At 36.8% G+C, this 17,688-nt stretch overlaps 1 protein-coding gene across 1 annotated transcript; it reads right to left on the bottom strand.

Annotated features, from left to right (window-relative positions):
- Nucleotides 1–14,985: 14,985 nt before the first annotated feature.
- On the bottom strand, nucleotides 14,986–17,688 carry org (oogenesis-related gene). The gene is made up of 6 exons (XM_042749694.1): nucleotides 17,620–17,688; nucleotides 17,420–17,504; nucleotides 15,720–15,959; nucleotides 15,481–15,635; nucleotides 15,300–15,404; nucleotides 14,986–15,211 (listed from the first exon to the last, which is right to left on the bottom strand). The coding sequence occupies exons 1-6, from the start codon at nucleotides 17,671–17,673 to the stop codon at nucleotides 15,191–15,193; spliced, it is 660 nt and encodes a 219-aa protein (XP_042605628.1). The 5' UTR covers nucleotides 17,674–17,688; the 3' UTR covers nucleotides 14,986–15,190.

The raw sequence follows: 17,688 nt of genomic DNA on the forward strand, positions 1-17,688 counted from the left end.
TTTTAAAATTTTGTTAAAATCTACTTAACAACATAGGCTCATTCGAAATATGTGCCTCTAAATACATTTCTGCAAAACTGAAAAAATGTAACTATACATATGAATCACTGCAGTTTGTATGGGTTTTCATATGTAGTAGGTTTGTTCGGTAGCTCACGCAGTATGGAGTTGCACTTGAGTGGTGAAGAGCTTCGGTATGAATCCTGTGAAACTATGCTTCGATAAAACAGTTCAAATCTGCATATAAGGAAGTTCAAATGGCACGGTTGCATCAACAAATGCATTTTTATATCAGTTTTGCATTTGTTAACACTATCGTGAAGCAATGTAATAAGTTTGATGTAGGGGATATTTCCAACATGGTAGATCATTTAGCGACACTCCCCGGATATTTGAATTATGAACCGCCGCAATCGTGCCTGAAGCAATGTAATAAAAACAGCAATACATGCCTATAAAAATATACAAAAAAAAACTCACTTATTTAACCCATTGAACCAGCGCCACAGCGCCACTCACTGGACAATTCACTTTGAAACTGCCGCGAAAGGTGCAGTAAGGTGTTGCAGAAATGTATTTAGAGGCACGCATTTCAAAAGAGCCTGGGATGCTACTTAATCAACATATACCAATGCTACACTGTTTGGAGCCAAAACTGGAACTAAATTACCTCAAAAAAGTAATTATGGAAACATACTGACCTTCTTGATGCTCCATTATTAGCTCAACCAATGGCATGAGTTTAGGGACGGGGCTATCTGTGCATGTAGCCAATTGCAGATGGAGGGAATGTTCAAGGAAACCTACATAGAAATAATCATTATTTTCATGTGGTGGCACTAGTAGCAGAGAAGTTAAGCAGAAATAAATGCACATTTACATAATAGGCAATCTACAAGAACCTGGCTCACACAGCCAGATTTGATTTGTAACCACGACTGACATTCAGCATGACGCTGGGACTTCATTAAGCACTTCATTAAAAGCTTACACATCCTGGGGTTCCAGAGCACACAACATGCCATCTCTCCAGAGTCAAGATGAATTAATATCCACTTGTTCATGCTAAAAAAAAAAATAAAAAAAATTCTTTTAAAAATAAATAACCCAAGCGGCCACACTGCAAAGATATTTCGGAGACTCACTTTGATGCCTTTCTGCAAACACATCATTTTATTCATACAGATGAATATATTAACCCTAAAAAGGTTTAAGATTAAGGTTTAAGTGTGCACCTGGACAAAGTTGTGAAGTTGAGCACTAAGATTGGTTCAACAAGCAGCTAAATATACAGTATACACATTAATAAGTGAAGTTAAATTATGTAGATATTTTTCATGTGTATTTTCCTTTAGTTTTGATATTTTTAGTGACTGTTCGCTAATTAGCATCTTGTGCTTTAGCTGTTAGCACAGACCAAAGCTTCTCTGGAAAGTTGTCTATGAGTCATTCCCTTTAAAGCCCTGTCGCTATGTTAAACAAGTAGGCAAGCAATACTTTTTCTACCCCATAAGGCCACATGAGCTGAGGAGATGACAGATTGGAAAAGTCAAGGGGAAAAATGGCACAGAACTGCTAGCCATTGTGCAACATTCTACCTTCTTCCATGACTGATCAAAAAGAGTGTCATTACAAAACCTTGTTTGAACTTATCAAAACAGCTATTCTTAAACAACTGTCATTATAATAAAGCCTCATTTCCACCAAGCAGAACAGTACAGTAAAATTTGGGACGGTACAAAAGAACCTTTACTTGATAGGCATGGTTTATGCCAGAAAGTAGCGATCAATGTCATTCTCACGCGAAGAAGAAAGTGCAACATCGTCTGTGTGTACTGTATGTGTGTGAAAATATAAAATTACAAATCACACTGTTATATCTTTTGTGTTTGCACACTCTGATGTAAACAAGCCCAAGATGCATGAGCAGCATGGCGGAATGAGTGAAGGAGACGCTTCATTCTCCTCATGTTGTCATTCCCCTTGTAGCACGCGAAAGTGACAATTCTGTCAACCAATCAATGTTCTGTAGTGTCTAGCTCCACCCTTTTAGGTTACAGACCTCTGTGCTAGGTACCCCAACAGAAGGGTCCCAAAAAAGAGGTACGGTACGATTCACAACTTCTGACAATGAAAAAGTAAGTAACCGCGTACTGTACTGAACCATACCACTCGGTGGAAACGAGTCTTAGGTTTATATGCTAAGCCCTTAGTTTTGAGCATTAGCAGCTATGGTAATGTTACTGATATTTTCAACAATGGTGCTTCAGTTAGCATGCTTTATCTGTTAGCACAGTAAATACTTCCTGGGTAAGTGGTCTCCAAGTCAAATATCTCTTTTTAAATTTATTTTTGCCATTTTCATCTTTATTATGATAGGACAGATCAGAGCTGACAGGAAGCAAAGTGGGAGAGAGATGGGGGTCAGGATTGGGAAAGGTCCTCGAGTCAGGATTCAAACTCAGAACAACTCTATCGCAACCGAACAATATATCCATTCACTGCCCACAAGGCTACCTGTACCAACATAAGTCAAATCTCTTTAAAATACGGTTGCTATGTTAAACAGCTAGGCTATCAAAACCTTTTCTATTCTAAGGTGTAGAAAATTTGACGTAGCACTGCTAGCCGCCCTTACCTGATCAAAGACATAGCTTGTTATTGCGAAATCTTGTTCAAGCAAATCAAAAGAGCCATTCTTAACCAGTTAACACTATGCTAAGCCAGCAGCTTGCTACTGAGGAATAACTTGGAAAAAAGTGTGAATTAGCAGTTTCAGTAATACAACTGATAATTTTTTATTTAGCATGCGGCATTAACTGTAGGCATAGTGACTCTCTCTTGTGAACATATATTTAAATCATCCTATTTAAACCACTGCTACTACAACCATTCAGATTCACATTTATAATGTTTTTCAAGGCCCCTACTTTTATTCCTATGCTAAGATTAGAGAATTTTGAATGCACAAACAACCATATAAATCCCTCCCTAATAATATGTCCAATCTAGAACCAAATGAACCCCAAACCAGGCAAATTGTACAAGGCTTCCTTAAGACCAAGTAGTCGATTTAAAAAAATAGGCAGTTCTGCACATCCCTACTCTCAACACACTGAATTAATGACTTGCTATCAGCAAGTGGGTCTTAAGACTGCATGCTAGCTACGAGAGACATGCGAGCAGTCACCGTGCATTGTGTGTGGGGGGGAGGGGGGTCTCCCTGCTGTCGGCTGCGTCTGCCTTTGTTTGTATCTTTGGGTTGGCCTGTTTGCCTCTGGGAATGTAATGAGCAATTCAGAACACAGCCAAGCATTCTGCCACGCGATACATGCCAGAGTAACGCTGGGAGAGTCGCCAGAGAAAAAGAAGCCATCACTATTACAGAATCCAGACTACGGCAACAGGGTGCCATCAGCCAAAAGCGCCATGTGTTTCCACAAGGGGCCGTCTGTCTGCTTCATGACTGGCTCATATTCTGTAATCAAGCTTTCGGGATGCTCTCGGTCCAACATGACAACAACAAAATCCAGCTGTCTCATAAAAATGTCCCTTAGGCATGAGGAAATTGCAGTCTGCATTGCACAGCGAGTACCTTGACTGTGCTTCTTTTGTGCTGTTGTCTTCAGAGAGCAACTAAAAAAGAAACTAATCTCCTAATCATGTTCCCAGTGGCACCGTGAGCAGTGTCGCATCGGTTCAAATGAAGACACACAGTGCAATATTTACAGAGGAGCTCAACACCATCAGGGCAGGGAGGAATTGCCTGGCAAAAGCAAACAATATGAAAGAGGCCCCATTTCTTACCTTTTTTCCCCTCAACATGATGGCGGAATGAGTCAGCACTGAACCAAACCAAAATTTCAAACCCAAGCAAAAGCACTAAACAACCACTTTCAGATGAGGCCTAGGGATTGTAAACAGGGTCAAAACAGTGTCATGCATTTGCACAGAACTTGATTACGCACAGTCGGAATGAACAGCAAAAGCCTGGGTAGACGGGAGTCTATACCAGTTACGGTCATGGACCCCAATTTTCAAGCTGTCACAAATAAATAAACGCCCCTCTGGTAAAAAGCAGATAAGGCAGATGTGGTGCACTGAACAGGAACACTGGGAAACGAGATGAAACCAGTGGCACAAAAGGAGACGTTAACTTTCCTTGGAAACATACTTTTTAACAAGAGGACCACCTCTGCCACCTAATATACTGCTGGACATGGAATGGAAAAAGCAGCTAAGCATGTTTAATAAGTAGGCGTACAAAATACGGATGACCAATCACATCTGCTGAGACTCAAGTGCGCAATCAGTGGACACTTTGCTATCCTTTAAGGCCACAGGAACTAAGTAGATGTCAGATTCTGTTGTGAATCGAAGTAGATAAAAAAAAAAATGCTGTTGGGCGAGAGCCAATCCCCCATCCTCAATGCAAGAACAAAAACATAGCGTGCTATCGCAATATCTTGTTCTAGTTAACCAAAAGAGTTTATTTGCATACCCAATTGTGTATTATATACCATGTACTCTGCTATGTCATCTATGAATTTTAGAAGGTTAGTGTGGTCTCAAAACACTTAAGGGCCATTCACCAAATATGATAAATATGATTTCATTGGAATAACTTTATTGTTTTTCTCCAGCTGATGAACAATAAAAACAATGACAGCCAATCAGAATTTGTTTCATTGTACAGAGCTTGAGCATTTAAACATTTATAATAAAATGTCATTGTGTGTCTGTTTGGATGCTAGTATAGTTATTACATTACAGGGGGAGTCGTGGCCTAATGGATAAAGAGTAGGACTTGTTGTAAGTGGGGGGAATGAATAACACAGTTTTAACAATGTCCTTACTATCTGGGCTTTGAACATGGTAGTTGCATTGCTGTCTTTGCAGGGCCAGAAATCTCTCAAATTTCATTAAAATATCTTAATTTGCATTCCGAAGATGAACGAAAGCTAAATGAAACCATTTAGAGGGTTGCTTAACTGAAAACTGAAGGCTAACTGAGAACAAAGACTAAGAAATCTGCAGCTTGACCATTTTAGCTTCATTAATATGTGTTACGTAGAAGACGAACATTCTCACGATTAAGCATAAATACAGCTTAAAACATTTTTCTTTCAGGTGTAAAAGTTACAGCTACCAAGAAAGTTGTTCCACAACAACACCCAAGTAAATTGTCAACTTAAAAGTTAAACAAGGGAGACTGAATAGTTAAGTTTAAGTTTGCTGCAAAAATGTTGTCCATCCTCATTGTTAGCTAGCAGGCCAAGCTAACATAGATGAAATTAGTCAACACGGTACTAAAACTGTTACCATTATTTGAACTTTGAAGTTCTGTTCTCTCTTTCTCATTAGCATTTAAAAGGTTAAAAATAAAAAACAATCAAACACCATCAAGATGGTGGATGTAGTATGTCCAAGAATGCTGCAAGCTGGCAGGCCGAACTAATGATGCATACTACACACCTGTATACTTACCAAATTCAGCACATACTATGAAAGGCCTATGAAAGTCCATGTGTGAAAATTTAAAGGCCAGAAAGTAACCAACACATTTATTTGGCTGTTGGAGCCCAGCAGGAACGTAATGAGATGGGAGGTTTTTGATAGGCCTAATGGTTAGAGAGTCGGACTCCCAATCGAAGGGTTGTGAGTTCGAGTCTCGGGCCGGCAGGAATTGGGGGTGGGGGGAGTGAATGTACAGCGCTCTCTCCACACCCTCAATACCACGACTTAGGTGCCCTTGAGCAAGGCACTGAACCCCAACTGCTCCCCGGGCGCCGCAGCATAAATGGCTGCCCACTGCTCCGGGTGTGTGTTCACAGTGTGTACCACTGCTCTGTGTGTGTGCACTTCGGATGGGTTAAATGCAGAAATGCGCAACATAGCCATTCCAACACATTTATTTGGCTGTTGGAGCCCAGCAGGAACGTAATGAGATGGGAGGTTTTTGATAAAGGGCCTAAGCAATTACCTTTGCCTCCATCCCTCATGATACAGCAACATCGCCAGGCCATCTCCCAGTGTTTACTTACGGAATGATAGGATGATACACAATTGCGGAGAGCGCTGAAAGCAATCAGAGGGAACAATTGCCATGGAGGAGTGTAATATCAGCTTATAAAGAATGACACACCACAGCCTGTCCAAGAATAGCAATGGATTTATTGTTCTCCATATACTCATATCAGCACAGGCTTTGGGCACCTAGCCTTCTGAATGCTCAGACACAAAAAACAAGATGTTCAATACCATACAGTATATCTGGGAAAACGAAACGATTGAAAATTTAAATCTTTACATTTACATGTACAGCATATATATATATATATATATATATATACTGTATAGCAGTGTGTGGTGGTGTTCTGAAACAAGGAGGCAAAGTCCCACGTATTTTTTTTTTTTTTTTTTAATCAAATGTAAATCCATGTCCCAGTCACATATTCTTGGCTAAATAAACATTGCTTACACTATTAGAAAAAGAAAGAAAAATTATATCTTATATTTTTACATTAACAATTTGATTAATGTTCTATTTATTAAAGTCATGTATGAATCTCATCAAGCATTTTTCATTTATTCCAAAATAATAACTCAAGGCAGTAACAATTTAAACAATATAATTTATTTGTGATCGTATGTTCAGCTTTTCTTTTTAATAGTTAACTTTTAACCATTTTTGAATTTTTCGGATGATCAAAGCTCAGGAAATATTTACTTCAAATTTCACCAAGCTGATTACTCCCTAAAAACTCCCACAGACTATGTTTTCAGGCCATTTCAAGTCTTATTTTTGATGTAACAAAGTGGTTACATCTAAGTGTGTGAGGTGTTTATTTGCTTTTTAAAATTAGTCTTCCCATCAACTGCATTATACTGTTCATTCAGACTGATTTGAACCAATGACAGCCGAACATAACCAGTCATGTCCAATCATATCGCGATGAATGCATTGCCTCCTCTTATGTGACTTTCTCCTATTTATTCTCAGTTCCACCCCAACAAACTCAACGCACACTTTAGGGGGTCTGTTAAAAGTCAATGGGCTCAGGGGAGACCAGAGAGACACAGACTAGACAAATAACCTTTAAAACAATCCTCATCCGCATGACAATATTTTACACACATATATTCATTTTATTATACTTCCAATCCAATATTTAAGTTACACACTGAAGATTTATACAGTTCTTTTGGACAGTGGGCAAGAATAAAAGCTAGTACATTTGAGTCACTCATAGTGTCAAGATGTCCTGATTGCATTAACATAAACAAGACAGTGCAGCCATAAACATTTCACGAAGAAAGCTTTGCTGCATATGCCACACAAATGTGCGTTTTTATGCAGATGGAAAGGGCAGCGGTGAGTCTAATGGGGCTATTTACATGGACTGAACAGAGGCCACACAATAGCCTCCTACGCGGTATGCAGATTCAGACAGTGAAGAGCCTGTCGTGGGTGGCTTAATGGCATGAGCATGTTCAGAACGATTGAAATGCACGGTTAGGCTTCATTCTACAAGTTTTCCCAACCAGTTTTGTTCGGATTGACACTACATCTCCTGTAGACTTTCTTTTAAGTAAACACTACATAAAAAAATAAAAAAAATGAAAGAGAGGTAAAAAGTTATAAAAATAAGCTATTTCAAGAAGCCTCCAGCCTATGCAATTGGATTTATTTTATTTTATTATTTTACCTCAGGCTCTCCCGCCACACACAGACTCCTCACTCCGTACACCTGGGAGGGTCAATACCACTCAACTTACATAATAAACTATCAACAGACTGCACACGGCATGATTCATGAACACAATGTGACTGGAGGAACCATAACCCCACTGCAGACACAATGGGTTATTTTGGTTTAATTTAAGGAACAGTTCATCCAAAAATGAAAACGTTGTTATTTACTCACCCTCATGTTGTTCCAAACCTCAAAGGCTTCCTTATATCTGTAAAATACACAAGGAGAATTTTAGCAAAATGTCCAGGCTGCTCCTGTCCAGGCTTTTAAGCTTTAAAAGTAAACTTCCAGACGAGTTTATTAAAGGGACAGTTTACCAAAAAAAATAAAAAAAATAAATAAAAAAAATAAAGATTATTCTGTCATTTTACTCACCCTCATGTTGTCTCAAAACCGCAGGACTTTATTCATTCTACGGAACATCAAAGGAGATATTCTGAAGAATGTTTCAGCTGTTTTTGTCCATATAATAAAAATCATTGACTTTCAATGAATGGACAAAATAAAGACATTCGAAATTATCAAGGCAGTTTTGGGGGTGAACTGTGGCTTTTATTAAGTAAATATTTTATTTAATCAAAAAGCTTTAATTCCTCATTTGAATGTAAATCAGATTGTTTCAGTCTTGTTATTATTCAAGGAACAGTTATCTACTCACCCTCATGTCATTTCAACACTCTATGACTTTCTTGAAAAGGAGCATTTTAGCAAAATGTCCAGGCTACTCCTTTCCAGGCTTTTACGCTTCAAAAAAAGACCCAAAAGTAAACTTCTAGGTGAGATATTCATTAAAGGAACAGTAAACAAAAAAAACCCTCATGTTGTACCAAAAACTGCATGACTATTAATTTTGTTTTTGACCAGTCAATTAAAGTCAGTGGAGTTTAAGGCGAATTAAGTCAATAAAAATTTCACCTAAACAAAAAAATACACAATTCTTAATATTCAACAGATTTTTCAAATCTTGTTAAAAACTTTCACCCTGTTATACGTGCTTACCCATGGGTTAAGAGTCCAGAGTGGTTTCAGATATAACTGTAATTAGTTTCTAAAAAAATTTCAACTTTGCATCCACAAGGGATACAGACACTCCTAATTAAGAAGTGCGCAAAAAACTCACTGTGATTCTGTCAAAAAATCTTGGCCTCCTGCAAGTCACTTAGGGAGCCATGCGTGCTTTTATTAATTTGTCAAAACATTGTCAGCATGAAAGGAATTGGGTAGAGAACGCTATGGTCTCTTGATGGGAACACAGAGGGAGTCTATTTCAGCTGAACACTATATCAGGGGTTCGAGTAGTAAAACAAAAATAGGGCTTATTTGGGAATTGCTACTCCAAATTGAAATGGTTGATTGTATTTTTTCTTTGACAAGTGCATCACGAGCGAGCCAAATTATTACTTCAACTTGAACTCTTCAACTTGGTTATGAAACCACTGCGTGTGCAAGCAATTTTATGCTCTAATAAAGCGAGATAAATAATATAGTCAGTTAGACTGCTGCATGGCTTGAGAAACCAGAAAATGTGGCCTAAAATGAACCAATCTGACTGAAAACTACAGAGCATTTATTATGAAGTTTAACATTTTCCAAGATATCGCAGCGTGATTAACTGAAATCTGAGTCAGTCAAAAAATGTTGTTACCTCAAAAGGAAAATACACTGAAATATATTTGTTTACATCAAACATCTCTGCACAGTAAACTAAAATCCATTTATCAATAACATTTGTTTCGACAGATAAACGGTTCAGGATATTTCCATCACAATTCTTGAAGGGTCTTGGATGCTTTTAGAAGAGAAGCCAACTGTCAGTTTTAATACACTGAAAGTTTTGTGATCAAAGAGATATTAAACACCGTTTTATTTCATTAGAAATGACTTGTGGCGAATGGACACTAATTTGAAGTGACAGCTTTGTGCTGTTTTTATTAACAAATCTTGAAGATTGACAAGTCTGATCATGACAAGCACACGCAGCAGAGGGACAAGACAGAAATTAATTATTGATTACTTTGAAGAATTTAAATGCTATGGGGGGGAAGCCCAAAAAATTACTTTGGGGCAAAAATAAATGCCAAAAGAGCCAATATTTTTTGAGGGAAGGCATGGTTCATCATCTAGTATAATGTAGCAAAAAACAAACAAACAACAACAAAAAAACACTTGAGAGAGAGAATGCATCACAGTGATTTTAAAACATTCTTAGACGAAAGACCCTAAAATGGCCTTAAACATTTTAAAATCTGTAGCTCACTGCCTTGAAGGAAAAGTTCACCCAAGACATATAATTTGCTGAAAATGTACTCACCCTCAGGCCATGCAAGATGTAGATGAGTTTTTCATCTGAGCAGAGTTGGGTACATCACTTGCTCACCAATGAATGTGAATGGGTGCCGTCAGAATGAGAGTTCAAACAGCTGATAAAAACATCACAATAATCCACAAGTAATCAGTTCATAACGTGAACTTGTGAAGTGAAGACAAAACCACACAAAAAATTCAAAAGAATATTTAAAAAAAAAATGCATAAAAACTGTTAAGACATTTACAGAACAAACTGTAGATTCTACAGTATAAAACTAATTTACAAACAAGAAAATCTGAATGTAAACCAGTAAACCCAAACAACACACACTGCTATGAAAATCTGTCATGTACCTTTAACATATACAGACAACCACCCTAATAATGCAGGTGGTAAAAGAAAAACACATGAAGAATCAAAGTTCAGCACAAGTAGCTTTTCCACAAGCTGAACTGAAGTATATACTAATATACAAAAGATCATTCACGCAAACACAAAACACCATCATAGTAACACACAGCAGCTGAATAATGTTAGAAACATTCAATAAACAACAGAAGATAACAAAACCCAGATGTGTATAACTGATAACAAAAACTATTAATAAACATGATTATTTAAAATACTTTCAACTGTGCAGTCATGCAGGGAATTCTGGGAATATCAGTTTACAGGTTTGAACTGTACAATTAATAGCATTTTACTGTAACCTTGTCTGTGAAATGTGAAATATCTGGTAAGATATCTGTATTTTACAGTTCAAATAAACTCTTTTTTTTTTACATTGCGTTCAAGACGTTTTAATTTCTAACAGTTGCTTCTAGCCAACATACGAATCCAAAAATAATGACATTGTCTTCTCCAGTGAAGAAGTTGTTCCTCGGTTGTGCTTATGCTTGAACTGTGCATATTTCTCTCCTAATTCAGATGAGATTACTTTTTACTGCAGAAATCAACATATTGCACTGCAGAGGATCCATTGGTGAGCAAGTGATGTAAAGCTAAATTTCTCCAAATCTGTTCAGATGAAGAATCTTAATTGACCTGACGGTGAGTAAACGTTCAGCAAAGTTTCGACTGTAAACACAACACTGAAAGACACAGATGCTCAATTAAACACATCAATTATTGAAGTAAGCAATTCTTCCACTAAGTAATATAGTTCATTAGCCTAATTATAGACCGTTGCCAAGAAACACATAAGCAGCAAATTCAAATGTGTTCAACTGCACAGGCACAAAATGTAGGCCAAAAACTCACAAAGCAGCTGTTTAGTCCATCACTAAATATCTTTGTGTTGTAGTAGACTATCTTTGTTAAACAGCAAGGTCCTTTCATGTAGTGTGGTAGCAATGAGAGGCCCTTTAATTAAAGCTTCAGTCTGAATACTAACAATTCTGGCACCGCATCTTCTCTCCCTGAGCTCAAACCTATCGATTGAACAATTTGCAGTAGAATTGCAGAGTACTCTCTGTGGTGCTCATGTAAGGTAATTACCTCTGGGATACGAGGGGGAAACAGCTGCTGAGAGTGATGCTGGAAAACCGTAGCGTCACGGTATCGTCAAAAAGTAGAACGATGTGACAGCCGTGTCATGTGCAGCTAAATCTTTCTGCGACTATACGTTAAACAATGCAGCAGTTTAGAGGCCCCTTGTGAATGTGTAAAAATCAGCTGGAGAAACCCTTGACTTGATGTGAAGTAACAGCTGTAATGCTCGAGGGAGAGTAAAGCTAAAGACACATCTGATCTGATCTGCCAAGAAAAACTACAAACGCATGCATCTGATTTGAACAACTTGGAGTAAACAGCAAAATAAAATGCATGTTTTTCTGCTGGATGGCACACACTCTTGTTTGTGGCCCAAGACGCTGATGAAAAGTGATACTGAATGCAGTGTTGAGAGATATCAGGCTGCATGCGCATATGAGAGATGAACTGATATTAAAACTCTGTATCATAAATTGAGTTAGTCTTACATATATATATATATATATATATATATATATATATATATATATAGCTGTATAAATGTAGTGTTAAAAGTGATAAAAAAAACAGTTTAAAACACTATACATTTCGACACATATACATAAAATGTAGCAGATATTTTGAGTATAAATCAAAAGTATCTGTTACAAAAGTATTTTTTTTTAAAGTAATATTTTTAGAGTTATATAGAAACAGTTTTACAGCAATGTTAACTTTTTAGGTGTTTAATCTTCAATAGTTTTTAATAATAGGAATTTACTAGTTATAACGTAAACATAATATAAAATTATAAAATACATTCATATAGGCTACATTTATATAATTATGAATTAGAAATGATAACAAAACCTAAAAATTGTATATTTTAAATATACATTATATCAGAATTGTAACAATATTTAACTATATATAAATTATGCAACAATTAATAATTATATATATGTAAATGTATTCTATATATTAAGATGTATTATAATTATGATTTATATATAAAATCATAATCAAATGGTTTATATTTATATTATGTTGCAGATTTTAAATGCATATAGTATATAGTATAGTATATATAATATTATATAAATATACGTTTTGTTCAATATTAAATATTCTAAATTTATATACACACACTAATTAGCTGATAAAAGATATACTGCATATACCCACTTTAAAAAGTACAAACCAAAATAAATAGTAAAATAAAATAAAATAAAATGGTGTTGTAAGAACATTCTGTAAATCACCTCAGACATCCTAACACACAAATACAAAATGGATTTCTCTGGACAGTATGCTTATGCTCAATATGAACATAAAATTAACAATACACTGACTCCTGAAGCTGCTTTTTATATTGACTACTCAATGTTTTTGTCTGCCACAATAAAATGTCTTCATTTGGGGGCTTTTCTCAACAAATACTACAATATGCCATTAACTAATCTAATTAAACACCATACCATGTGATTAATTCAATTAAAAATGCACTGACAGCCCTACATTAAACAAATGGAATCATATTACAAACACAGTCAGGGAGTATGAGATAATCTATCTTAATAGCATTCAGGTCAGACAACGCACTCTCGCCGACACCGTTGTCATTCAAACAAGGTGACAATGAGCCCGTGTCAGAATGTGCTGAGGGAAGTGGTTTTGTGTGCCAATTCGCAGCAGGGCATCTGCGTATCTCGACACCTCGCCTGAGGTTACCCCGAGGACAAGCATGAAAACCGAAGGCATGAAAGGGACACAACATCACAATAAAATTGCATCTACAGTCAATAAGACAGCATCTAAGCATAGCTTAAGGAAATGGAACCTGTGAACCATTGCACCACGGAAAAAAACATATCATATCAACTCACACACAGCCAAATCTTTCAAAGCAACATCTACATTAAAGGAAAAATCGAGAAATGGGGGATAAGGAGCTCCTGGTGCATATGCGCTATTTCAGGCACACTAAAAACACGGCTCTCCCAAGACTCAACCATCTCCTCTTCAAAAAACGCCCGACAGCTAAGAAATCCCAGCAGGCCGTAGATCTGATATACACTTTGAAGACTCTTCCCCGTTCTTACCCCCCTCAGCATCTCTGTTCTTCTCAAAACCTCCAAGAACAATCACATTTCACTACGATTTTCCCTCACCGCCTGTTTATAGTTGTCAAAAAACATCTGGGTGAAAAAAAAACCTTCCAGCTAGGTCAACAAACAAGAACTGTTTTGATGGCCGGTCCGATTCGCTCTGTTCTTTCACAGACATGTGCGCACTACAACAATGCATTACAACTGAATTTAATGTGCTTGTTTCATTTGCGAACTTGAGACTGTTCTCAAGGGCATGTTTTTTCCTTACATGTAACCGGAAAATGATTTCTTGTGGCACAAAGGGCCATTAAGAGAGTCCTTGGCAGCAATCCACCCCCTCTTCTTCTCAAGAGGAGCATGAACCTTCGGCTAAAGCGCTCCGGCCGGAGCCAGTGTGGGTGGTAGTGCCTTGAGGAGCAAACACCCAAGAGGTTGGAAGTTGTCTTCTACCTCACCAATGAAAAAAAGGTTAATAAATGGTAGGCGGAGTCTGGAGTAAACAATGACATTTAAAATACTTTTTCCTGGGAAAGCCAGCGTGTTTCAAGTAATGCTTGAAAGATTCAGGTAATTTTTAAAACTGCAAAATAGAATGAAATCCACTCATCATATCACACATTTAGTTCAACAAGTGTTGTCCAGTTATCTTTGAAAATACTAATTAGCTTTTTAAAAGCCAATTATATGTAAAAGGGAGAATATATACATGCACAGTTAGATAATTTTTTTTTTTTTTAGCATTTTAAGTAGATTAACACATTATTTGGGCATATAATTTAATACATTTATTTTTATGTGGAACAAAAAATGCATTACATTATATGCTAAATATAATTTTGTGTGCAAATATAAATGAAAATTTTATGCATGGAATATAAACATTTTGCATTATATGAATTATGTACAACCAGATGTATAATATTTATACATGTAGATATTAGGTGTGCATTTAAATGTTAGTACTCTTTTTATTCTTGGTTATTTACATGCAAAAATAGATATCTATGTGCACACATTACATGTGTGCATAAAAAGGTTAATTTTAACTTTTTGTATGGAACGCAAATATTTATGTAAAAATGTATATAGACAGTACATATGGATAAATAAATTTAAGACATTTAATATTTTTTTTGCATTGTGTATGTATATAAACATTAAAAGAGCACAAAACCATAACTTGAATTTTATTCTTAACATTTCCCCATTTAAAAAAAAAAAAAAAAAAAAAAAAAAAAAAAAAAAATTGGCGCTTCAAAATGGTCCACCGATCAATCAAATGCTAAGTGATCATCTGCCACCTATTGGCCAAACTGCAAAGGACACTTTAAAATCAAACGATGTACTACAAATCCTTTTATTTGGTAGTTTAACACTGAAAACACACACACAACAGATACAAAATTAACTTTAGACAAGCAGCAATTTGCCATGAAATGAGCCTGTCAGAAAAAACAAAGCCAGAGAACGAACATAACGAACACATTCTGCAACTGTTGCATTATTCTTGATTTGCATACTAGCATTAGTACACACTGCCATCATTAGTCCTCAGGAGGAACTACCTGAAAAAAGAAACAGGTGACTTGGAATATAGAGCACAGATGAATGAAAAATAGCAAAAAGGTGGTGGATGAGCGAGGAGAACTGTACCGTCTCCAAATCTTTGATCACCACGACACCCTTTTCTACTTCCAAGTCACTCTCAGTGTTATTGTGTGACCGGTATTCCTCACTGTCCGACTCAACTGCACTGGGCTGCAGGAGAAAAGGAGCATCCCGAAATTTGGCACAAACAAGTGATGCATACCAACGTGATTTTGGAATCGCAAACCTCATAGTCCGGATCAGCTGCGTGGTCCTCCTCAGCCAGCTCCTGATTGAGCGCCTCCACCCAGGACTGCTGCTCTACCTCCTCTTCCTCATCCAGGTCATCCTGTTTTCTCTTGCTGCCTTTGCCACAAGGCTTTGTAGGGGAACAACGCACCTCTAAAGCAGAAATAAAAACACACCTGCTGCATTTTTCCCATATCTCAAAATGGATTTTTACCTGAAGTAAAGAAATAATCATACCAGGGGACACAGCACGGCCAATGCTGGTGCAGACCGGATAACCCAGAGCGCTCTGGATACGCCGGGGAAGAACGCCCAACAACAGCCGCGTGACCCTGTGGAGACGCTTCCGGACTGTTCTGCACTGCCTTTCTTTCGGGGAGCCACTTTTGTCCTCCCGAGCCGGAGAGATGGCCTTCACTGGCGCGGAGAACCCAAATAGCCACCACAAGCCAAGCACACACCTCAACAAAAGAAAAACTATACCAAACAAAAAAAAAAAAAAAAAAATACAATATTTCTCTCTCTGCTCAAGATACAGTATCCACATTTTTTAAAGGGATAGATCATCCAAAATTTGTAATTCTGTCATTTACTCACCCTCAGGTTATTACAGTTTTATAGTTTTTATAGTATAGGTTAGTTTTTTTTTCTCTCTCTCTCTCCCTCTTTTCTGTTGAGTACAAAAGATGTTTTGAAGAATATGGATAAAAAAATAAAAAAATAAAAAAAAAAAATTAAAAAAAAAACAATGGTTGATGGTACCCAGTGACTTCCATTTGGACCAAAAAAAAAAAAAAAAAAAAAAAAAAAAAGGAAGCCCATTAGCTTTTTGCCCCCCCAAAATATCATCTTATGTGCTCAACATGAGAAATAAACTTATACAAGGATGAAACAAGTTGAGGGTGAGCAAATGACAGCGTTTTCATTTTTGGGTGAACTATTCCTTTAAATGCAAGATTGGCCATGGCCATTTGTAACTTAGGCTGCCTGTTATTTTCTCTGTACAAAAATAGTCCCTTATGTGGCTTGATAATGCAAACAGGGTTATTAAAATAGAGATAAAAACCAAAGTAAAAAAAAAAAAAAAAAAAAAAACATTTTTCATTACTGGAAAAAGTAAATGTGGACATTTTAATTTAGTTTAACTTCATAAAACAACTCAAATTCAAACTACATAAAAGCTACTAAAAATGACAAAAATAAAACTTTAAAAAGAAAAAAAAACTAGTTTAAAAATGTTAAACTATAACATTATCTTAATGAAAAAAAAAAAACAATTAAAACAAAATTCAAATTGAAAAAACATCATTGTAATTTATCCACACTGGTTGGTGACAACAGGTTTCTTCTGTGTTGCAAAATAAAGCAGATTAAGTTACATTTACCCCCCCCCCCCCCAAAGGACTATTTTGTGAGGATTAATTGTTCACCTTAAGAACATCAACGTGCACTAACAAAATGAATATTGTACATTTTGATTTCATGGGGACCCTAATAATCTAACGTTTTAAGTGAGTACACAGTGTTCTAAACGAACCTAACAAGTACCAGGATTCAGCTATTAATCAACACAGAAAAGCAAAAAAAGTGCACAAGTAAATAAAAGTAAAGAAATAAATCTAGTTAAATCTGAAGTGTTGGCTGGGTTACGCTGTTCTCTGCCAGCTTGGTGCTTTAGCCTATAGTTTAGCTGGTTTCCCAGTATGCATTCATTGTGTGTGTGTCCATTGAGACCAGCAGACCACCTTAGGCTAGTTTTATTTTCAATTCATTTTTTTTATGTAAATATTTACTTACATCAAGTTAATAAAAAAATTATATCGCCAAAGTGTTCTGAGGTGGTTTATTTACAGTATAACAGAAAAGTAGTAACCAACCCAAGCATGTACTCAGACCCGGGGTGCATCGCTTATAGTTCACTAGCGATTAAGAGTTACTCACAGTAAACCTGACTGGCCAAAACTGTGAAATTCGACAGAAGATGGCTGGCACGACTCCACCTCTCTTCGCCACAGCTTTCTTCTGTTGAGAACAAAAGGTTTGTCTTTATAAACGCTCATTTTGTCCTGATCGTCTCGTAGGTAGAAAATGAACACTGTTTTATCTCGGTGAAATAAACGTAATCAAATAAACTTGCCTCTTGGCCCTCATTGTTCTCAGACTCAACGGCGTAGTTGCTCTGGCTAGTCATCTCGATGCTCTCTGA

The sequence above is a fragment of the Cyprinus carpio genome, chromosome B22 (assembly GCF_018340385.1).
Source record: "Cyprinus carpio isolate SPL01 chromosome B22, ASM1834038v1, whole genome shotgun sequence".
NCBI lineage: Eukaryota > Metazoa > Chordata > Actinopteri > Cypriniformes > Cyprinidae > Cyprinus > Cyprinus carpio.